We start from the raw sequence: 25,486 nt of genomic DNA on the forward strand, positions 1-25,486 counted from the left end.
AAATCAATATATTATGACTTAGAAGCTTAAGTCCCCAAGTACTCAATCAATTTATTATTATAAGCTACTTTTAATTAATTCACATAAACTAATATAATTGGTTGATATTCTTAAAATATTTCATTCTTTTTAAATATACCACTCATTAAATACAATTGACTGTTTTAGTGATAAATAAATTAAATTAATTCAGGTCAATCAATTTTTTATTTGTCAGAAGCATTTTCATGTTAAGCACATTAATTATTCATAACATTTGCAAATGCCTTATAAATTAAAACATAAAACTGTTTGTTTTTTTTTACCTGAAAACATAAAATTGTTTGAAGGATAGCTTAAGCAGCAATGGTAATATAAAGGGAGGGAAGTATCAATTTGGCCATTCAAAATTAAATTTAAAGCTAAAAAGACACACACAATAATGTGCTTTTGATGAAAAGGTGTGATGATTGTGTAATTGACCATAAAGCCTTAATTATTTTCTATTTCAACTTTCACCAAATGATCAATATATATAAATACATAACATGTCATATCTTTAACCCGAAAAGCAAGATAACAAAGTCAATAATGTAGTGGGGGTCACAATAATGGCCACAATTAAGGGGACTATATTTATCCCTATTTTTGCCACCAAGGTTTAATTAATTAACTAATCAATAATATTAGTATATTACAAATATTTTATATGATAGAGAATATATATGTAATATATGGTGATACTCCCTCTCGTTCTTATTGTAAGTAGAGCCAGTAATATAGATTGGACTTACGGGTCTAACCTGCTAACCCACCAAAAATATTAGGTTCGGGTTGGCACCAACAAATAAAATCTTTTAACCAAACACACAACTCATTGTGGGTCAGCCAACCAATCCAAGGGCTAACCTGTATTTATTTTTTAAATTTTATTAATTACTATATATTATTATATTTTATAAACTATCTAAAAAAATTTTAAAAAATACCCATATAATTTATTTGGTATTTTCAATCAATTATTTAAAGAAAAGATAAAAATTTCATCATATTTTATTCATATTGTATAAGAAAAAAAATACTTAAAATGAAAAAAAATTAAAAAAGGAAATAATAGCTACATATCGGCCCATCAACTCACTACGGTGAATTAGAATTGGCTAAAACCCAACCTGTCATTACATGAAATTTTTTCAACATGTCTCACTTAATCCTAACTTGTCATGAACCAATTTGTAACTTGCAGGTTGACCTGTGTTACCATCCCTGGTGATAAGCTTTGAATGACTAATTCATGAATAAAGAACAATTAGTTAAAATTATTTTAAAATAATAAATAGATTAAAAATAAATTTTTGTTTTCAAATATACTTTTATAATAAATGAGAAAAAAAGTTAAAAAAACTATGTGGGAAAATGTAATAAAAATATTATATAACAAACTTTATTCAATGTTTGACAATTTTCAAATTAAACAGTCAAGTCAACTATTCTTCTCCCTAATTCTTCAATAATTTCTTAGACCCTAAGTTTATTTTTGTAGCAAGACTTTTTAAAGAGACAAAAAATGTATGTGAATCGTTTTTAGAAAAATTAATAGCATAAAATTAATTTATTTTCAATATAAATAATATAATGTTTTTCTCTAACTTTGTACAAAATAACACATAGGACCTCCACTATTTTTAATTAAATAACTTGATACTAACATTTTATTTTATTACTTGTGAGCGTCATCGATAAGAATTAGCGTTTGATTGAAAGACTCCAATGATTTTGCATTATGATATGTATTGACTTTTCCACAAATGGACTGATCATGGAAAAGAGGGAATTGACCAAAACATTGAACAAATTCATTGTTACTACCCCTTTCATGTCTCAATATGGGGGACCCGCATTCCTCCAACCATATAGCTTATCGTTCAAGCAAATATTTTTGCTCAGATAGGTTTGATATTTAATATAATATTAAATAAATAATATATATGCATATGCTATAACATTTTTGTCAAGATATGTACAGTTTTATATTATCCTTTTGTTGAAAAAGTTCATTTAATCTTTCTTTAAATACCAACTGGCTGGATTTTAGAAGTTAAGTTAGACCCACAAATCTAAATGGAGTTAGTTCCAACCTTATGAGTATAATTTTTTGTTGATAATAATATTTTGATGCACAAATTTTTTTTTTAAAAAACCCCACGTTGAAATTTAATTTTATGTATGGACATATGTTTCCTACTTCAAAGCCTAAACTTTAAAATAATTTTTTATGACACAAAAGAATAGTTTTTTTGCCAAATGAAGGAATAAATTTTAAGTGTCCTAGATATTTGATTAAGACTAATAAGATGTATCTAATGTAATACTAAAGTACAGGATCTTTTTAATCAAATTATGTGATTTAAAAAACAGTTAAAATTAGTTAAAAGTAGTACATATATAACAATTAAACTTTTTTTAAATATACCTTTATTTAATAAGAGTGAAATAAGAGAAAAAATATTAACAATGACATAAAAGATGAAAGAGAATGAAGTACGAGAAAAAAATAGAAAAAAGAGTAGAAAATTAATTAAGAACAAAATTAATTAAACAAATATATTTAATGTTCAGACAATTCTAAATACGATCTTATTAAAAAAAACTAAATCAATTCAAATTTTAAAAATCTTATGAAAAGAAAGTAATATATAAAACAGATTGAGTCAAACATAATTTCTTTTTTTGGGGGGGGAATACGATAGCTTGTAGCTTGGGAAAGGGAACACTGACCAAAGACGGGTGAGTCTGGTCTGGCCACCATTCGCAAATCATTGATTGGTAATTCCTTTCAAGTTTCAACATCTTCCAACATTTTGAATTAACTAATTCTAACATGATTTTAATTTTTTCCATTTATCAATGACTACTTTTTTTATTAAATTCTTTTGTGGAAAAAAAATTAAACATCAATAATTCAGTGCACACAAATTGACGTTCCTCCATTATCACCTACTAGCATGTATGATAATGATAGCTAGACTAGGAAAATAGTTGGTCAGTTTCTTTTGTCCTTTTTTTTTTTGGGGTCAAATATCTTTTTACGCTATTTAGCCAAAATAAATACAGTAGGAGGAGTAACCCTTACGTAAACCCCATGAAATTTTCACACAATGGAATCGGATTTAAAAAAAAAAAAAAGAACAAAAAAATTCAACATGAAATGCCATCACTCATCAGGCCTAAATTTGATCCGAATATAATGGTGCCGGGTCCCATAAAGTCTGATGTGGGACACCTTAGTATTGACATTGAGATTTAAGAAATATAATATTTTTAATTAAATGAATTTCACACTTAAATTTGTCTCTTTCGAATCTGATTAGAAATTAATTTTTTTTAAAAATTCCCATTACATCTATGATCTCTTCCGTATCTTCCTCGATTTCTCACATTCTAATACATCGCTATCAATAAAACCAAAAAATACCTTCTTTTTAGGGTTGATCACATACATGAAAATCGCTGAACATCTATGGGCAACGACTATATCTCTTCATGTGTAATAAATAAGAAATCCCAACAAAAATCCGACAGGAAATAAACGTGAAGATATGTCAAGAGTAAAATTCAAGGGGGAAGTCCTTTTTTTTTTTTTTGCCCCCTTGCTGCACTACCTCAATCTTTTGTAGTTGACATATCCTGCCTAAAACACGGGGAAAAATAAATAAATAATAAATAACAAATAATTTTTTTTTTTAAGAGAAAAACAAAAGGTGTTAACTAGTTGTCCTAGTCTGGTGAAGAACCAAAGTGGCATAAATGAGCTCATTCCAAGCATCAGGTACCCCGGGAAGACACCAATGGCTACAATCTTGCTTTCTTGTGGATACTTTCTTCCCTGGAATTGTGTACTTTCCATATACAGATGGGTGGCCATCCTTGCGGAAATTGGTCAGTCTTGTGACATTTAATAACTTCACCGGAACTTTCATCCCCCTAATCACTTCTTGCACTATCTTCATTTTTTCCGGATAGCTGTTAAGGATCGTCCCAGTAAAAACTGGATCGGTTTCACCCCGGCATGACCCACCTGAGTCCCAGTCTCCACCTCTGATTCCAAAATTTCATGAAAAAGAAACAAGAAGTGATTACAAAGAGTAATCGATGGTGGTGTGACTGCAATTTATTTCTTTTACAAGACTCTCGGTCATAAATATAATGGAAGGGGAAGAGTATCATGTAGTTTGGGCCATAGTTTGTCGTTACCTAGTAGTTCAAAAGCTGACGTTCTGCTATTAAATGTACCAAACAGAATACTTTAAATTCATGACTTCGAAAATATTCAAAAAGAAAGTAGATACAAAAATATATGACTATGGACAGGGCTCTTATCCCATTTTTATATCCATCCTATCTTTGTTTCTTTATCTCCTTTTGAATATCTTCTACGCATTCACTTTCGCAAATGTGAAACGTCAGAATTTGAGGTTTTGCTTGCTAGTCAGCAAGGCACATGACCTTAGGCTTTAATTTTGCCAAATCTTAAACAGATACTTCCAGATCATATATATAAAAAATCTACAGCAAGTTACGACTCATCTCACACTCCATGCAAAGCAAGAGTCTTAAATGAAGGTCCTTCTGTTTTTCCAAATTTGCCAACTTTTGAACCAGAAGATAATGAACTGAAACAGGCCAAATCACGCAACGGTAAACTGTATTTTAAACCGTTTTTTCAGAAAATCAATACCTGAAATGGGCAGAAGAATATCCACGATAGTAGACTATCTGTTTCTTTGGATTGATGTTACGATCAATCCAATTTGCCCAGGTCTTTAGAGCCCTTCTGTATGCCTCAACTGAATCAAACTGTGGATAAAGATAATCACCTTCTTTGTAATAATTTATCCTGGAAAAAAAGCAGACATTGTCGGTTTTGGTAGATGAATTTTTCTTTTACTTTTTCTTTTCAAACAAAAAATGTGCTGCAAATCTTTTATGGAAGGAAAATTTATCTTCAAGGGGTCAATGGCAAAACAGTAATTCAAGAACTAAACTCAAAGTTACCTAACTTAAAGAACATAGAGGTACCATTTCAAAGCATAAATCTATTAAGATAAAAAAAATTGCATACAAACCCTCGAGCAGTCTTTCCATGGGTCCACCAGTGCCCAGTGTTAAAGATAAGAATATCAGCCCTCATCCAACGGCCAGACGTCTTGTCAATCCGGTCTATTGATAATGTTGGGTTTGAGTTCCCTTGTGCATTTTTACGAATTCCTTCCCTCACAAGGAAATGAGATCTCACAAATTGTACTGTACAGTTATAGTCCTGCCAAAGCGTTTCAAAACCTTAACATAATGAACTACAGTTTATAAGCCTACAATTGATTCTAACGAGAAAAATACGCAGGCAAGATTGCCTGGTCGTTGTTCGGATGATTAAAAACTCTGCAAAATTATTGTAAGAACCAAGAGAAATAGCATCATATTTTCAAAGAGCTTAAAAACTAAGGGCTTGTTTGGGAGATGTAGCATGGTAAGGGAAAAAAATTATTTGGATGGTTCAAATGTAATGGATAGGGGTGGTCTGGTAAGCAGCTCCCAGACCCAAACATATCCTCCCCAACCCACACTCCAATTTCAAAAAACCTCCAAATCGGGGAAGTTTGAGATGATTTGGCTTCCCCATATTCTTCAATCACAGTTTCACCATTGATCGTTAAGATATCCTTCACTTTTTCTTTTTTCTTGAGATAAAGATTCTTCACTTTATTTCACATTCACAATACTAACATGGGAAACTTATGCCTTAGGGGCCTGATATTCTTCACCCTATCAGTGACGCCGCAACTGTCAAACAATACGAAATGGGCTATCATATATATATATCTTCATTAAACATCCAACGGAATAGGAACTGTCTCTTCCCACTCCACTCCATCCCGTCCCCCTCCATTAATGACCAATCCACTTCGCTTTCTTCAAAATTCCCAAACAAGACCTAAGGAGCAGCTGGAGTTGTTCTTGTCAACAATTTGGCGTCAAAGCAATCAATCAGAAGTAATCACAACAGACAATTATGAGAGGAAAATATTTTTCAAAAGCTGCTGAAAACATTGAAAAATTCATGTCAATAATGCCCGGATAACCTGACGATGCAAGGAAAGGAAGTTTTTACCTCAAATTTGAAAATGTAGAAACCCCGTCCTTTGGTTATTTTGTACCCATGGGTCTCATACATTTTGCTCTTATTTTGAAGACCTTCACGGAGCATGCACAAAATTGATTCAAATTGATTCCGATTCATAGAATCTCCTATCAGCATCAAGTTTTTACCTCTTAGTCTTACCAAGAAGTCTGTGGCATTAAACCTGCAAGTAACAAGGTAAAGTGAATGAAGAACGACCATGAATATCTGATGTTCCTGTAAACTGCACTATCAGGGACCAAATATTAGATGCTTGGAAAATGATTTAGCAACTCCATACAATTAACCGTTATTTCAATTCTCACACAGGGTGACTGAAGAGCCTTGCATAGACAGAAGGCCAAAAGCTGAACAAATTTTAGATGTACACCAATTACTTTTGTCAGACTCAACCAATAACAACAGCAGCTCAACATAGGGTTCAAGTAACTGTAAAGGAATTCTCTTTCCCTCTTCTCACCGATCAAAGAGAAAGAACAATTTTTTTGATGATCTATCAGATATTATATTTGTTTAAACTGAAACGTAAAAATAACGAAAAATGAATTATACCACTCCCAACTTCTACGAAATCCAAAAGGCAGAGTAAGCATGGTGACAAACAGATCTAGTGATACAATCCACTATAAATATTGAAAAATATTAATCACAAGGTTAAAAGTTTGAAATGCACTGATTAATTGTAATGCCTGACTGACTACCAGACAAAAAATATGGCTTCAGAAACTAAGCAAAGAACATCATTCATCAAACATGGGCTAGAAGAACCGAAAACATCAATCAAGATGATCCAGTACAACCATAGTGCAGGAAAAAAAAGTATGGTATTTTTTTAAAAAATATTTCTACATTAATAGAACATTTGTTTGCACAAGTTTGACAGTTCTAAGAAAGATCTCACACTTTTTTAAAAATGTTTTCCACTGGTTTGGAATAAATAAATTAACCTACGTTGTGTGCTGAGGAAGCTAATATGGATGCCAGAGGAACAAAGCTTATATGAATTGAAAATCGTCATCAACTTTCGCTGGTAGTAATACTATTGTAGGGCACCAAAACCTAAATTCATGCTTCAGGGAGATAAGCTCTGATAGTAAGATCCGCTGTTCTTCAATATTTACAGGACAACCCAATCACCTTCATAATTTGCAACCCAAAAACTCGGCCATATTTTCATGAAAGTTCTTTCAACATTTAGTATCACATATACGCTTAAAAATACATTCAGTCAGATGCATTGGTTTTCGAAAGTTGCTTTCCTCAAGCTGTTCCCAAGAGAAAAGGTAGCATTTATGTCTGTATCACATGTTATCGTTGGGTATTCATATGTGAGCATGTCTTAAAGGACAAGCCCAAGACTAAAACATATATGCACTTGAGTGAACATGGACAAGAGCAATGTCACTCAAACTACCATATCATGTAAACGAAGTCGTGGTGCCCAAGACTCTCAAGGACAAGCAAAAGACGTTTTTATCACAAGTTCAATGCATGTCCGCTTAATGTTCAACAATATCACAATGAAGTCTCGGAGCAATAAAACTCGTTTACGTCCCAATCTCCCATGGAATACATAATACAGCTCACACATTACAACGAATTGATGAAAATGCTTAAAAGAAGTGAAAGATAACACACGCACACCTCCCACATAATAACACGTAAAGCACTAGAAAAACTACACAAATACCTGGGAAGATCACAGCCATCAGGCTGCCACCGCCATTTTGTATAATCTGTGTCAGTCCTTCCATTGATTTGGCAATCATAAGCTTCGTCAACATAAGGGCAAGAACCCGGTCGGTAAATTGGGTAATTTTCATCCTTCACCCAAGTTCCAGTGTACAAATCACACTTCAACTGCTTCTCCAACGCGGGATCGCCGACATTATCAGCTATTTTGCCAGTGGTTACATTATCAGCATCATTCTTAGAAACTTCATTGTCAGTACCATCAGTGCTAGAATCGTGAACATCAACCGCAATTGCGTCGGTGGACCCGTTCTTAGAATCAGCGCCATTCTTATCGCGACCAGAAACTTCATTGTCGATGCCTGAGACACGATCATTACCCGCCATTGTCACATTCAATTCCTTATCAGAAACTGGTTCGATCGGACTATTAACAGAAATCTCATTATCCGAGCCAGACTCGCGAAGACTATCCACACTAGAGACAGTGGTTTTGCTGTCAGAAGCTTTCTCATTCTTATCATTACCAGATTCTTCTTTATCGAACCCAGCAGAGTTAGAATCGAGTTCAACCGGTCCAGTTTGAACATTCTTATAAACAGAGTGGTTAGATGGAGAATCCACATTTCCCGGGTCAGAAGTAAAATTCAAGGCAGTGGCAGTGTGCTCAGAAGATGAGATTGGAGAATCTTGGAGAGAAGGGGAAGCTCGAAAGAAGATATCAGGACGAAGTGAGAGGGCGGATTCTAGAGCTCTTCTGCTAAAAACGAACATAGTGAGAAGAAACAAGGCGAGGAACAAGAGGGTGGTGACGGTATAAAGGCTCCTCCTCTGGGTGACGGAAGTTGCCATGTGGGAAATGGTGGAAGAGCATGTTCAGGGAAGAGAGATGAAGACCGGAGGAGGCGTCGCCGGCTCCGACAGTTACAGAGGAAGAAGAAAGTGGGGGATTTCATGGACCGTGTTCGGAGGCACATGTTCACACGTGCTGCTTTTTTGTTTTTGGTAAAATCACACGTGCTGCTTTGTTCGCTCAGAAGAGTTAGTTTGGATTTGGGTTTTAGACACCTTAATTTGGGATCCATTTCTTTTAGCCCGCTACTTTCGAGCGGGTTCGGGTTAAGAAAATTCGACCGTATAAAATCAACCCAACCACCAACTTCTGCTTCTCTTTTTTTTTTTTTTCCTAATTTCTTTTTTGTTGCCAAATTACCGACTTCTACTCCTACTTCATGCAATATTTACATCTTCCCCTTCCAGTTTTTGAAGAATAACAGAAGATATATAATCATGTGATAATTTCATGACTATGACTATTTTAAATAACCAGTCTTTAAAAAAATTACTCTATAAATTACAACTTTTAAGATAGAGCTGATCCTTTTTATATGTCACACTTTATATATATACACTACCTCCGGTCCTTAATATAAGATCATGTTTGACTTTTATTTTGATTCTAAATATAAGACTCCAATCCATTTTGTCTCTCATATTTACTCAATTTTTTCCAAGATAGTCTTTCTAATAATTATAGTTCTAGTCAATACACTTGATTAGCAAGGATATTTTAGGAAAGACAACACCTATTTAAGACAAATAACTAACTCAACTTACTTCCTTAATCTCCTCAAATTAGTCAACTTGCTCTTATAATTAGGATCGGAAGTAGTATATGCTATCTAGTGTTTACAGCACATAAATCATCAATTAAATGCGTGCACACATAAACATGTCAATGTTGAGTTTAAACCTGGGGCCTCCTCCAGACATGACAAGCAGCATCCGGAGCAACTACCCGTTAATTGTATGGACTTCTATATAGGAACAATACATAGCCCAAAATTTAGTTCCCTTAAAATTTTTATATTTTATAATAATATGTAGGTTGTTATTGATTAATTATTAATTAATAATATGGGAATTGAAATCAAAATGTTTAATGAATAACGGAAATAGGTATAGATAGGCGTAGGTAGAAGGGGGGATATGGGTGAGTCTGAGAAGCTATAATATACAGTGGTGTTGTTGGTAACTTGGCAAGTTTGAGGGAAGGACAAGAGTGAGGTGTTTGAACAGAAATGGGAGTCTGCTTTAATTCACCATTCACTATTCGCTTCCCATCTTTCATCTTCCTGTCTTCTCAGTCCTCAATTTTCACAATTCCGGCGTTCCCATTCCCTTCTTCCCTCCTCCTCCTTGTTCCCCTCTTTTCCGTATAACCCATCCCCCCCCTCCTTCCTCCTTCAGGTTTATTGTTTTTTTTTCATTTTTGATATAGTTATCTGGATTAGATTGGAGCATTGCCAAATTCAATTAAAGATAGCTCTTCCATAAGCATGTTTATGTTTTTTTCATTGAAAGTATCCTCCATCCCCAGGGGAAACTAATCTAGAATCTAAGATAAATGATAGACCTCTGCTGCCACGACTCCCAAATCTAATGATCCAATTCCCAATATTGGTAGCCTAAAGTTCATAATTTGTACTATGGAACAGGATGAGTGCAAAATAAAATAATGCATGTGAGTTCTATGTATGGGACAAAAATGAGAAATAATGCTGGGAAAACTACTGCATGGACTCCTCTAATTTTAGACATCAAAAGAAAAAAAGGAAAAACATGTGATTGGAAGTACCAAGTAGGATTTGAGAGCATTTGGGTGGGGCTGGGTTAAGCTAACTACTTCAACTTCCCTGGCCAGTGGCCAGTCGCCAGAAGGCTTAGTAGGTTTAGGAACAGGATTCATTTTGCACTTTGCTTCCTCATTTTACTCTTCTCAAACTGTGTTGGTTGGTTTGGACTCACAAGTTGTCCATCAATGCTGAGGTTTGAATTGATGTGCCTTAAAGATGTTTGGTGAAATATCTGACCCAAGAGATGTGATATATCATTACAGTCTTTTACTGCATATATACGAGGTACTTCGTAGTTAATGCCCCATAACCTTCTCATGCCATGCCCTCTCTCTGCTCTGTTTCATTACTAATAATAATAATATATCAGCACCAATTAATTCCTTTTGCCTCTGTCTCCCTCCCTCTCTCTGGTTCATTTTACAAGTATATAATCTTCTGAGGGTCTTTCTCTTTTTCTCTGCCCTTCCATTTCTTCTATGATTTTGAACTTAAACTTGGTTCAATGAGATTGATAATTTTGGTGTGTCTTTTGATCTTGGTTTGCCATAGGTTCAACAACGCAGTATCTGCAAGAAACAAGAGCTTCATTGTCACTGATTTACTTGAAGATACAAAGAAGAAGAGCTCAAATGAGCATGAAGACGAAGACGGCAACAAGTGCAACTCCAAGAGGTGCCGTTTTAGTCATCCCTTTTCAAGCTCCATGAAGAACAGCACCATCTCTGATGATAAGAGACTCGTCCCTACTGGTCCTAATCCATTACACAACAGGTAGCAAGACAAAGAACCATCTTCCTTGTAGCATATAATGACTAGGATCCTGTTATAGTGCTTTAAAGATTATGTGCGTCCAGTATCAGTTGACTTCTTCAGAGATTTTTTTGGCTTCACTTCATCGCTCATGCTTCAACTATGTAGGTTCAGAATGACAAAATTAGATCCATCTGGTTCGAAAAATCTACAAAGAAGTCAATTATTTCTGAGTCATATTTTCTATTCAGAGGCCAAAAGGGACCTTTAGGTGACCACAATGGAAAGTACAGTATGATCTTCTTCATTTTTGTTTTAGGAAGTTGTATTACTTAGCTGTTGTACTAAGGTGAATTTTGGAAAAAAACTGACGTACATTACCCTCTTCTTCTAGAGTTTGAATATATTTTTCCTCCATTTTTCATTTGCTTTTTTGCTCCTTCTCTGTTCATCTTGTAAGCGAATCAATCGCAGAATATTGCTTCTGACAATAGCATTACTGTCAACTTTCTCCTAGCTTAGAGGTTACTATTGTTCACTGGGCAAAAAGACAGGCTCATACGTTGTAACAATTTTCATATGTCACTGTTACTGTTGCATGTTAAAAAAAGTCCCAGTAGACCGGGGATATACCAAAAAGTTCATTTCTTGTTTCCCTCTTCTTGGTTGAGACTTCAAAACATGCTTGTTTTTCAGAGAGGGAGAGGGAGAGGGCTTTGTATCCGATCGAAAATAAATCTTTATCTTATTATAGGAAGTTAAAAAAAAAAGACTGAAAATTTATAGTATTAAAAATTACTTTCAGTGTACGACAGAATTTGGTTCAATCGATGAGGATAAAAGCCATACTTCACAGGGATGTGGATTCGAAATCCAGTATTTTTTTGGGAGTATATTTAAAGCAAAAATTAATGATTTATAGAATACCGAAGGTAAATCTTTTAACAACCGTCATAATACTCATTGTTATGATAAAATTTAAACCATTTAAAATTAGTTTTAATGGTCTAAATTTAAAAAATTTAATTTTCAAAAACTTAGTTAAGATATTACATTTATTTTGAATTTTGTACCTGTTAAAAAGGAAAACATTTTTTAAAAAAATAAAAATATTAAATATTAAATCTCAATATTTTATATTAAATTTGAATAGTTAAAATTTAATAAGTATTATAATACTCACCGCTTATCGGACGATAAACATAAAAAATAGTTCACCTTTTTAACTAGGTTGCTATATGCAAATGAGCTGAAATTCAAATTCAAAACCACTTTTTCAAGCAAGTTCTCATCAGTACCATTCATAACTGAGGTTCAGACCAAAAACCACTTGCTCAAATTATAGTGTTAGGCCAATTTTCTATAGCTATAATTTTTAATAAATTAAATTTATTTTTATTTTGATTTTAGTTCTTTAAATTCCAAACTATAAATTTTAATCCGACAAAATGACTCAAGTTTTTATTATATTATAAAGATTAATATTTTAAATAAAAAAATTTGAGAGGTCAAAATCTATGATTTTAAAATTTGTGAAACAAATTTTAAAAGATAAAAAATTGTATTAATGCTACAAAAAAAAAAATACGTTACTTTCAATACTTGACCCCACAGTCTTGGTCTCTATCAAGCTGCACATAGTACATTTACTCTCTGAATACAAAGGATATGGTGGGGTTGCGTAGATTCAGTCTATAGGTCAAAAGAAGAAAGAGGGTGCTTGTGATGTCTGAAGCAAAACCTGTACTGCTAATGAAGAAACGGCATTGAATATGTGTCGGGACAGGAATTTAATGGGAACGCTTCTTAATAAATTCCCCATATGTAGCTATAAAGGTTCTTTGCTTTCTCCTTCGACAAAAACTAGCAGGGTCGTTTTGCCTGTGTCTCTCTCCCTCTCCCATGCTTTTTTCCATTCTTGTTTTCAGTCTCTTTCTCGTGGTGTATATCTCGAGGCTGTGCTTGTGCATACAATTAACTGCCCCCATGTATTGTCGGCTTCGTATATCCTCTTCCACAAAATATAACATTATAATATATATACGTGTATATATATATATATCAATAATCAGAGAATTAGTAATGAGGCATCAGAAACAGAAGTCATCATGGTGACAGTGGAGGAGAAGGTGCTTTGGTTTATCAATGTTACTAAACTAAGACATGGACTATCCTAAAATTCTGGGGAAATTTTTAAAGACAATATCAATGTTCTTTGTGATGATTAATTAATATGACAATATAAGATCTGAGTTGAGTGACCTAGTGGAATAAAATATTCTCCATTATCGCAGAACTTGAGTGCTAAGATTTCAACTCCTTTGTCCTTTTTTTGACCTGAACTCATTTGTCCACTTCAGTAGAATGAAAGTGATCAGCTGAAGCCTGAAGGATTTTGAAAAAGATTGAAATTATGTCTTTTATTTCAGTCATACTAAATATATTACAAAAGTCTGCTATAATTATTACCTTCAATGTAAAAAAGCTTCACACAACTATCATGTAAGGATGATACAGAGATATTCTCATGCTAATTACAGTAGAAGAATTCCTGCTAAAGGGAGTTCCATTGCAGATTACAAATACCTGAAGCAAAAGGTTAATGCATAGGTGGTCTAGCCCTTCAAAATATTTCCCCTTTTCCTTATATAGTCATAGCTCCTTATTTGATAGCGAGTATGAACAAGTAGCCTTTACTTAGGTATGGATGCAGAATCATTGGGCAATGGTGAAGGATATGCCTCGGATATGGCTTCCCAAGAATGGTTCTCATCATCCTTTCTCTGCCTTCGGTCAAGGAAGGATGGCCTCGTCGGTGTTCTAATCATGTCAATTTTGAATGTCAACAATGGTACAATCTCTGACATTGGAGGCCTTAAGTTTGCTTGAGACTGAATACATAAGAACGCCACATGGATTGCCTGCATAACATCCTTTTCTATAAATCCAAGTTCCCGCAATTTCGGGTGTACAAGATCCATCAACCTTGACTTATCAAAGAGCTTCCACGCCTGCAATGAAAATACACGCAAGCCCATTGAAATATGCGGCAGAAATAATACTGGTCTGTGTAATAAACATAATTCAGTGTAGAATGCAGGAGCTTACATATTCAGGAAGATACTGCATTTCTGATGGTAAAGTAAGATCCGTATTTTTCCTGCAGCAAATAATTTCAAGCAGAAGGACTCCAAAACTATAGATGTCTGCCTTTTCTGACAATTCCCCTCTAATAGCATATTCAGGAGCTGTATAACCCCTAATCAAGATAGACAAGAAAGACTAGCATATAATTTACTACATATGATGGAGTTCTTTGGATAAACTCAAAAGTCATCTTATCACATTATAATGAAAAACTAAGACATCAAACACCTGCATGGAATACTTCATAGGGTTCATTCACTACAATTGACGGATCTAGACTTGATTATTCATTTTAATGATGCCATTTGTGAAACACAGGACGTGATTGGAAAGAAAGTGAAACCGCTATTTTTCATCATGTCATGTGCTCAAATCTCACCACATTTCTGGACCGGATCAAGGCAATAAACCGCCCAGGTAGGTATGGCGGTACGAGTTGATTCATTGAACTTTGAATGGTTATTGAGCTACATGGTTAACTGGTTGTATATACCTATATAGCAGCCAATCCACCATTTCATTGGTTTACCAACTGAACCAGCTAACCCAGTCTGAGAGTCTAATCAATGCATTTAAAGACATTATCATTTAGAGAATAAGACTCACAATGTTCCAGCAAACTGAGTGCTGAGGTAATCTTCATCGTCAGGGAAGAATCTCGCCAGTCCAAAGTCCCCAATCCTTGGACGAAACTTTTCATCAAGAAGAATATTGCTTGCTTTAATATCTCGATGAACAATTCTGATATGTGAATCCTCATGTAAATATTGCAATCCACGTGCTACTCCAAGGGTAATTTGGAACCTAGTTCTCCAGTCTAGAAATTGATCGCTGCTTCCTGCATTATAGCAGCATCCAAAAAAGGAGTTTTGTGTTGTTATAACAATCACACAACCTTGTAAACACTAAAGGAGAATTCAACAGTACAAAAAACAGTAAATATTTAACCAGATCTTCTGCTCAAAGGAGACTTTTATTTAACTACTACGGGGTTTTATATGTTGCAATAAGTCTGAGAAATGAGCTATAATGTTCATAGCTCATAAATAGTGCGATTTATTAGAGTTTCTACTTAATATAAAAATATTTAACATGGGTTTCACTGTATATAAACATGATAGATGGATGCTAAAAACTGAAAGTATTAAAGAGGTAATATAAAGAAGGAATACCAAATATATAGAGGTCCAAACTTTTGTTCTTCATATATTCATACACAAGCATCCTTTGAATCCCTTCTGTGCAACATCCAATAAGGCGAACCAGATTTTTGTGCTGAATACTGGTGATCATTCTCACCTCTGCTAGAAATTCTTTCTCTCCTTGTTCGGATTTGTTAACAGACAGTTTCTTAACTGCAATTAGCCTTCCATTTGCCAACTTTCCCTGACAAATACACTTTAGGATCATAACCTACAACTAGAAGCATATGCAAATGGACTTCATGTTCCAGTACTGAGTTTCTTAACACCCAAGTAAATGCTGCCAATCTCTTAAGTTCACATGTATCACCGCACAAGTTCATTTACCAGTTATTTCAGTTTGATGAATATATTGATCAATTCACTCTGAGACTACAATGGGACCCATTAATACTTCGATCTAAAATTTGACATACATCATACATATTAGTGTTGCAATATAAATGCATCATACTAAAAAGTTTCAAGGCTCATATCAACAAATCAACCCCCTCATTAAAGCAAGCTTAATTAAATTCAGTATTTGTACCCGATAGACAGGCCCAAATCCACCACTTCCGAGAAGATTACCGGAATGAAAATTCTTGGTTGCCTTCTTCAATGTCCAGTAGTCAAAGTAGATAATTGTTCGGAGGCTCCCACTCAAGACTTCCATGGATCCTGTATACAAAATATAAACTCCAATGTTGAGACCCTATAATAAATAGTGTATTAAAGTGGCAGGTTCTTTTTTCTGGGGCAAAAATAAATAAATAAATAAACAAATAAACAAGTGGCAGGTTCTCTGATTGTTTCTTTCAACTACCTTGCTGCTTACTTGTTGAAACTATCATCTCCACCACCTCTGCTGGTTCATCAGATTCACCGAGAAAAGAACAAATAAAGTAATATTATAAGAACATCTACCCCTCAATAAAAATAAAAAAAAAATCATGCCACAATCATATAAAAAATTAAGGCAAAATCGATTCAGGCATCTAATATTGTGGTTTTTTGGTGCTTTGTTTTAATTACCTCGTTGCTGCTCATTCAGAAGCTGCTGTTTGTTCCAAGCCATCATTTTCATTAGTTTTGCTGGTTTAATATGATTCCGACACACAAATAGAAGAATCAGCAATATGATGAGCATTACTATCCCTCCTAAGAGAAAGAACAATCCTTCAGAATTCTGTACGGATGATGCCTGAAAATTCTGAGAGGATGAAGGAGATCCCACTGCAAATCACAGTTTTGTCACTGATTTTTGTGTTTATTCCTAGTGAAGTGAAGGAATAGATAAAAAAAACTGACACACAAAATTAAGGGTTTGATCCCCACAATGTAGCCCCTTGGATGAATCACCTTACTTGACCAAATCCAACATGGGCTACACGGGCTTATCACGTAATATTAAAAATTATAAGGCTTACCATGAGTAAAGCAGCTAAAATATATAAAATACATGTATAAGTGCAAAGTTATGTTTAATTTCATTTTGCTGCCATTTAAAAAATATTTACACAGTACTGACACCAATAAACCAGTATGTGATGACTATTTTCCTATGATATAGAAGACAAATAGCCTTCCTTTCCCTTATTTCAAGAAAATAGGGAAAGGAATTTGGTTAACCTTCCAGTTCAAAGATAAAACATGTGCGACAATCAAGATGAGAAACCAGATGAAACAGAACTTAACAAACTGATTTCATTAAAAACTTGATAACATCTGGGAAAGACAGTTTTTCTTTTTGGGGTGGTCAGAAGGAAAGACAGTATCTAGTTAAACTCAACTCACGGGAGAATCAAAATGAGAAAAATTCTTCTCACACATTCCCAAATTAGAGCCAAATAAGATCAGCAATCTAAGGAAATTCAACAGCCAGCTAGATTCCATAATTAATGCTAATGATGAAACTTTGCGTTTGCTTATAGTCTTGTACAGTTATGCTGTGGACATTAATAAGTGCGCCTAAAGAAAGCAGATTGAAAAGGCTCATACAAGAAAAGTGAGATGGACAATTTAGTGAAAGCTTGGATTTACTTGTTCTGTTTAAATCACAGGTGAACCTGAAGAAAACACATTAGCATTCTCACATGTCGCAACAGTTAGACACCTTGAAGGAAACATTAAGCAGACTTATATGGAAAGGAGTAAAAAATTTTGCATTGAAATGCAGGAGATGAGAAGTGAACCTTCGATTAATCGGCGAGGCATTCTGGGGTGGGGAATGAAGCTTTGAGAAGGTTCATCAACTATGTGGGTCACGGTCATCTCAGCAGAAGAGGAAGCATTTTCAGTGCGTTTCCCTTTCTATTTCGTTATTGTCATTGTCATGAGAAGAACAAAGAATTAAGAATTCGAGAGACACACACAGAGAGAAAAAGTGGGAGACATGGAAGGTTGGCATTCTATGGGGATTCCGCGGAATTGATCGGAACAAGGGAATGTTGGGAAATTCAATACGAGGCCGCTCGAGGCCGAATAGAAACATCCAAAATATTTATCAAGACACAACCTTTTCTTCTCCATTTCGCTGTCTGAGTTACAAGAATAATATATTGTAAGAGGAAAACCGCTATTAGCTCTCACTGGCTCAACAACGATGCAATGCGTGATGTCTCTGGCGCTTTGAAACATTCTCAGTAGTTCTTCGAGCTGCCGCTTGCAGGGATTGGAGCTGGCCGCTTCCCAAGGCGGCCCCACCCTATCCATTTTTTAATTTTCATCGGGCGTACTTTAAAGCCATCTACATGAACCACAAATGTGGGGCCAAGGAAAGGATCTGAATGCAAATTGGCCGTCATGTTTTCGCAAAAACTAACCTCTTATGTAACCAAAAAAAAAAAAACTAACCTCTTACCGATAGAGATTAGGTTTAGCAGAAGGAGCTAGTTCCTCATAACGTAGTGAATTAAGGTTTCAATTCTTGCTGTGAGATATGCTTACATTTAGTGCCTGACAGTGCCTCGAATAGAATTACCTCTAATAAAAAGATACTTATACTTTTGGGGGGGAAAAACTAACCTCTTGCTTTCCGGCCCGAGAATAGTTGAATTCTTTCCGTGAAAGTTTCTTTCTTTCTTTCTTTCTTTTTTCCTTTTTCAAGCTTTCCACCAAAGTTTCCTATATGCTGATATGAAGACTTATCAGTAAACAATCTATAAGTATCCTTACAAGTACTTTCTGAATGCCCGCTCATTGATCCTGGTGAGTCCTGTGACCTAACTTACCTGAACATTTTTGTATAAAAAAATATATCTCAATTTGTTTTATTATTTTTCTCCCAAATTACCTCTATTTTGCCCTATTAACATGTACAACATGAATACTTTTTCCTATTTAACATAAATGATTAAAAGGAGAAATCATTGGAAGGAATCAATACAAATTTTTGTAAACAGCGCAGCTTACTAAAATTTTACTAAATGTATGATATTAAAGAAAGAAAAATTTTTCCTATAAAAAATTTTATTGGTGAGAAGAACCTAACAAATTTTTATACATAAAAAGTATCAGTACTTTGTAAATTTTGCACACATAAAGTACTAGTACTTTGACTTAGTTTGTTCTTACCAATAAAATTTTTAATGGAGAAATTTTTCCCAATTTTCCCTTACTTTATGTTTGATTTGATGGAAATGAAGAAGAAAGAAAATTTTAGTAAGTTTGATTTGTTTGTCATACTATCTTTTCATAACTTGCCACGCAACTCAATCTCGCCATTATTGAGTCAATTATTGCTGGTTTTTTGCGAACCCATGCTCTTGTATTGTTATTCACATTGAATTTATAATAAAATGATGAGGAAGATGATGATGTTGATTTTTCAAATGCTAATTAATATGCTACTCATCTGAATAAAGAAGAAATAAGAATTTTCTATGTCATTCTACATTCCATATATTAATATATATTAATTTAAACACTTATATTCTGACCAAGAGAAATTTAAACGCTTACAAAATGAAATTATTCTCCCTTCCTAATTTTTTTTTTCCTTTTTGTTTGTGCCTGTTCTACTGAGTATATGAACAAAGGTATCACTTTCATCAGCCTCCTCTCCCTGCAAAAAAAGATGTAGTATTTATCTGAAAATAACCTAATTAAAGACTTAATTCAAAAATTAGAATCTTCCCAAATCCCAACTGTGCAATTTGCATATCTGGAATTAAAAGATACATAATGTTATGGCTAGTCCAGTATTAAAAAGTGGTGAACATTAATATTATAGGGTCACAAATAAATTAGAATATACATGCGTCTGAGAATGGAGACCATATATATATATATATATATATATAAAGTTAAGCGAAGCTCGATTAATTAAGAAAAACCAAGACCACGCGTACTTAATTAGGTGGTGAAAAGGATGATAGGATTAGGATATGTTGCTTAGAAGATTCAACAATAATTTAGACAGAATCTTGACCCGGATTATTGTCCTATTGATAGTAATCATGATTAATGTCGCACAATAATGGACCCTTATCAGAAATTTAGTTCCATTAAACTATATATGCATGCATGAAAACCCGGATTATTGTCCTATTGATAGTAATCATGATTAATGTCGCACAATAATTGGACCCTTATCAGAAATTTAGTTCCATTAAACTATATATGCATGCATGAAACCAAACTTGGCTTACACGTAAATCTATACACTATAGCCAAAGATAAACATGAGACATGGATATTTGATGTGTGTATATATAAATTATAATATGATACTCCCTCAATCCCTTGTTATAAGATCCAATTTTTTAAATGAGTTTGTCCCTTTTTATCAAATTCTCTTTGAGTCTATCTAAGCATTTAATGCAGTATTACCTATTTTACTCCTAATATAATGTATTTAATATTTTTTTTCTTTATTTATCTTACTATTACTCTCTCATATTTATCTATTTATATGTAAAGGGATATTTAGAAAAAAACTACATTTGCTATATATTAATTGTTTTTAACTAATTTTTCTTAAACCACGTAATTTAGTTAAAAAGATTTTATAATAAGGGATAGAGTAGCACATCCGAGTGTGACTCCTCAACAAATCGAACAATTAGAACCATATTAAGCGTACCTACATAAAAGAACCAAAAACCCCCAAATCTCCATTTAATTAAGGAAAAATTACACTCCGGTCCCACCGAGCACAATTAATATCAAAAAGGTCCCTCGAAATAGCGAAATGATTCTGAAGTCCCCAGGGACCTGTGTACAATTAATTCTAATGTGAAATTACCTACTTACCCCTGTTAATTTGAACCTATTTACAACCTCAACAGTGGCTGTTAACAACCCGAGAAGAGGTGGTTAACAACCTCAACAATGCCCCTGGCATTTCACAGAGTGAGTTGTCATGAGCACTGCCGAGGTTGTCAATCACGTCTTCTCGGGTTATTAACAGCCACTGTTGAGATTGTAAACGAATTGCTGCAATAAAATTAACAGGGGTAAGTAGGTAATTTCACAATTAGAATTAATTACACACAGGTCCCTGGGGACTTCAGAATCATTTCGCGATTTCGAGGGACCTTTTTTATATTAATTGTGCTCTGTGGACTTGAGTGTAATTTTCCCTTTAATTAAATCATCAGCATAGATAAACTACATATAGATGGACTTAATTGGGTTTTGGATAATGATATATATATACATATATTTATATATGGTACATTGTGTGTACAATATATTCGAGTATGACTCCTCACCGAATCAACAATTAGAAGTAGAGAACAAATTAGATGTACCTACAGAAAGAAACCAAAACCTCAAACTCCAATTGATTAATATAAACATACACGAAACCACAGATATATATATATATATAATTATTTATAAAGATTGGGACCGTAGGATGTATATTACTTTAAATATTTATATTTATAATTTTCTTCTAAACTAATTTGCTTGACTTGTAAATTGATACATAATCTAGTAATGTACATAAGTATTTCAAAAAATTATATAATATATGTTATAATTAAGTCATTATTTAGCTTTCTTAATATTTTCAAATTAATTGTGTCTTACATCAAGAACCAGAGTAGTGTGCATATATATATACACACACACATATATATATATTCAAGCTCATCTTAATTAGACCTTTAATGGGGTTAATTAATCCTGTGAGAGTTTGTGGTTATTGATGCCCCGAGAATTTGAATTTTCTTAATGATAAAGACGAACATACATATATAGTTACTTGATAGAGATGATGAATTGTGGTTTGTGGGAGAAAAAGATGAAATTTTCCCACTGGTCAAACAAAACGGGAAAATAATTAAGTGTATGATTGGCTGGTGAAGTGGAATTGATCTTATCGTCAGGAAGAAGGAAGACAGAGTGATGAGAACCACTTGCTTGATCATTCGAGGACAACAAATATCTAACAAGTCCCTATATTAAATTAAATTATATAGCAATTATGAAAAATAAAATGAATTGAGTTCTTATATTTACAATCAATCCAACTTCTCAGTGATCTCCCCCATAATGGATTGGAAGAGTCTTTAACCTAAGGCTATAGTAGAGAGAGATAAATAAATGACAGGGACTATAAACCTGTTTTAAATTTGAACAATATTTATGTTAAGGTTTTTAGGTCTATTCCGTCATGTTTTCCAATCACACATGACCATATGTCCTTTTTTTTAATATTAGTATTTAATTATAAATACACATAAAAAAGGGACATGTAGTCATATGTAATTAAAAAACTGCATATAATTGATATAAGAAACTTGACTTAAGTTATTTTCTTTAATTTTTTTAATATTATATAGATGTTTTACATTTTCGATTATCAATGACCTCTTATTAATTCTCAGCAAATTTTATATTATGTGTTTCAATTCTTAGTTACCTCTTATTATGTGTTTAGGTAAACTCCAAGAATAAACTCCAAAATCATAAACTAGATTAGATAGGTTGGTGATATGGTGTGATGAGTAGTTGCTTGTCCCACAAGAAAGAAACAAAAAGGAGCGTCATCCAAGAGCAAGGAAACGGTCAAAGAAAAGCATGCAAAACGATGACGTTTCCTTCTCTCTCTCTCTCTCTCACACACACACACACACATATATAGTGAGAGAGAGAGAGAGAGATAATATATATTTTCTTGTTCATCACCAGCTTGCATGAAAGCAACTTTTGACCATTGTATGACCCTATTAATGGAAGCTAGCTAGCTTCCATTTAACAACTAATTTTGTTTCAACTCTCTCTTATATATAAACTCCAAACATATTTGATTCCTTTTATACTTATTATTGCATCTACGTTATTTCATATTCCTCTGTCTAAATACATACGTCATCTTTGAACCTTTCTCATTTTCAAATATCTATATATAACCTCCAAACCATTTTAGAGATTTTTTTGTGTCACCACTTCCCAAAAAAAAAAAAAAAGTTCAATGAGTTGTATGCATATACACACATCAGTCGAATATTAAATTTACATGGATTAAAATAAACATTATCTTTTGGAGTCTATATATATATATATATATTATATAGCTTTAGTGTTTCTCTCCTATTATAAAAATTAATGTGTCTCAAATAAAACGCGTCTTTCTTTCCCTTTAGAATTTTTGGGTGATTATGACAGTCCCTTTTTTTTTTTTAATGAGAATCTGTAAAGGTAACAACTGGCCTATTTTTATATGGTTCACATATTTATTGATTAACAAGAATATTTAGAAAATTATGTTGAAAGCTATGGATGCCTTTGCCTTGTTTTCAAAATAATCTTTTGAATACGCTTACACATACATGCATCTTGAGAGACAGACAAATGGTTCGAATTCAAGTTTTGAGTGGAACCATTCATGTCGATCTTTGTTTTTATTAATGATTACTATTCTGTTAGCCAACTTAATAATTATTGTTGTTATTATTATTAATATTAGTATCATAATTAATAAAACCGAGTTTGAGTAGTTAGAGAGATGCTAATGGGAACAAGGGCTTATTGATGATCAATATTGACAGGTGAACCAATCGATCACCTGATGCGAAGCTTAATCATTATTAGTATAACTACTTACTTAGGAGTGATTGACTTGGGGTTTTACTTTTAAATTGAATGAAATTATAGTAATAATAATTGATTTACTTTTATTAAACTAATTAATTAATCAAGTTATACTTTAAATAAGATGTTTGAGGTGGATGTTTTCAATTGGAATTGGAAATGAAAATAAACCATGACTAGGCTTTTATTAAGAGTATTTAACTTTTAAGGCTTTTAAATGTTTTTTGCCAGCTTTAAATTGTACTATGAGAACAAATTAATATATTTTAAAGGAACGAATAGCTTTAATTTTAAGGAACAACCCATAATAGAGATGATTTTTCATATATGTAACTTGATAGAGACAAATACCAAAATTGGCCAAATACATGCCTTTTATTTTTTTATTCTTTTTTAATTCCTTTGATATTTAATTTATTTCAATATAGTTTTTCTCATACCCAAAAAAAAATTCTTTTTAAAAAAAAACATCAACGTCAAATTCAACTAGTTTCTTATGGGTTTAAAAGAACTTTTACGGAACAATATAATACAATGTATGATCCAATTAAATAAATTCAATGATGACTAATTGGTTAATTCTTATTCGGAATAATGCATGAATTATTATATTGATTTCTTCAGGTTAAAAAGTAAAAACTATACCATCAAAAATGTGGCTTTGACAGAAGCAAGCGAACTATATTAGAACTTTTTGCTATTTACTCAAGCTGAAATTAGTCGATATGGGAGAGTTTTTTTTTTTTATTCTATTTATAAATTACATTTTTTTCCGTATCAGTATACAATTCAATCATTCATTTATTATTCATTAGAACTATAGAGTATATAATCTCTCTTGTCCTTATAATAAACAATTTCTAATTAATTAACACTTGTCAATAAAAATAGTTAAAATTATTAAATTTGTCATAAAAGTTAAGTAATATTTTTAATATTTTGCTTATTAACACTAATAAATTCTAGAACCATATTAATTTCTGCTTTCTCACTGGTCATTACTCTTATTAAATATGAACATATATGAAAAAATTATTTAATAATTATTGAAACTACCAAATGGGCTTATAAAAAGAACTAAAATATCTTTTAGAAGGGGCCTTATAAGAGAGATAAGAGGGAGCATAAAACAGGGGTAAGAATGTTTTATTTATAAGTCTTTCTCAGCATGTTTGATCATATAATAAAAAAAAACATTAAATCTTATTAACTCTGTCTTATATTTTAATAATGTTTTAAATTTATTTCTATTTAATTTAGTTTTATATACAATAATAAATAATGGAGAAAATAGTATATTCACGTGAAAAATTCAATGATATATATAGCTTACAATAAAAATTTTTTATCTACCTTATAAATAAATATTTTCTCTGATCCTATTTATAAGCTTCAAATTTGGGAAAGGGTAGGATTCATTTTATAAGTTTTATTTGTATTTGTCTTAACATTTAATTCTTTTTTTTTTAATTTCTGCCCTTAATTATTTATTCTCTTTCCTTTACTATAATCTTTTTTATCACATTTTTCTACACATTCTTTTTCATCTCTTTTCTCATTTATTATAGGGACATATTTAAAAACAAAAATATATTTCTAACATATTTATTATTTTTATATAATTTTTATTATTTCAAATTAGTTATTTGAAACTTATATTAAAAAGCCACATAGGAATGATGGTGACGAGTATAAGATGATTTATTGAAGCCAAGAAAAAAAACCAAGGGGTGACCACAAAGATGGGTCATGAACATTACACTAGCTGCTGGCATCCATGAGGAAGAAGAGAGGTAGCCAACTCTTGAACCGTGGCTTGGAAGGGAGGGGGAGAAGTCAACCCAACTTGTTCT

At 32.9% G+C, this 25,486-nt stretch overlaps 2 protein-coding genes across 3 annotated transcripts; both read right to left on the reverse strand.

Moving 5' to 3' along the window:
- Window positions 1-3,498: 3,498 nt before the first annotated feature.
- Window positions 3,499-8,819, reverse strand: LOC114731200 (protein trichome birefringence-like 5). Of its 2 annotated transcripts, none has more exons than XM_028918336.1 (5): window positions 7,869-8,819; window positions 6,149-6,341; window positions 5,106-5,299; window positions 4,718-4,876; window positions 3,499-4,077 (listed from the first exon to the last, which is right to left on the reverse strand). In XM_028918336.1, exons 1-5 carry the CDS (start codon window positions 8,720-8,722, stop codon window positions 3,744-3,746), a joined length of 1,734 nt encoding a protein of 577 aa, XP_028774169.1. In that variant the 5' UTR covers window positions 8,723-8,819; the 3' UTR covers window positions 3,499-3,743. The 2 variants fall into 2 exon arrangements, with proteins under 2 accessions (XP_028774169.1, XP_028774170.1); XM_028918337.1 differs by lacking the exon at window positions 3,499-4,077 and adding an exon at window positions 4,088-4,256.
- A 5,133-nt stretch (window positions 8,820-13,952) lies between these two features.
- On the reverse strand, window positions 13,953-17,926 carry LOC114731205 (probable LRR receptor-like serine/threonine-protein kinase At1g56140). The gene is made up of 8 exons (XM_028918342.1): window positions 17,783-17,926; window positions 16,623-16,823; window positions 16,414-16,452; window positions 16,138-16,268; window positions 15,579-15,792; window positions 15,013-15,244; window positions 14,368-14,518; window positions 13,953-14,270 (listed from the first exon to the last, which is right to left on the reverse strand). Exons 1-8 carry the CDS (start codon window positions 17,859-17,861, stop codon window positions 13,953-13,955), a joined length of 1,365 nt encoding a protein of 454 aa, XP_028774175.1. The 5' UTR covers window positions 17,862-17,926.
- Between the last annotated feature and the right edge of the window lie 7,560 nt (window positions 17,927-25,486).

This window comes from Neltuma alba, unplaced genomic scaffold (assembly GCF_004799145.2).
Source record: "Neltuma alba isolate B1F8T4 unplaced genomic scaffold, ASM479914v2 tig00012807_pilon, whole genome shotgun sequence".
Classification (NCBI taxonomy): Eukaryota; Viridiplantae; Streptophyta; class Magnoliopsida; order Fabales; family Fabaceae; genus Neltuma; species Neltuma alba.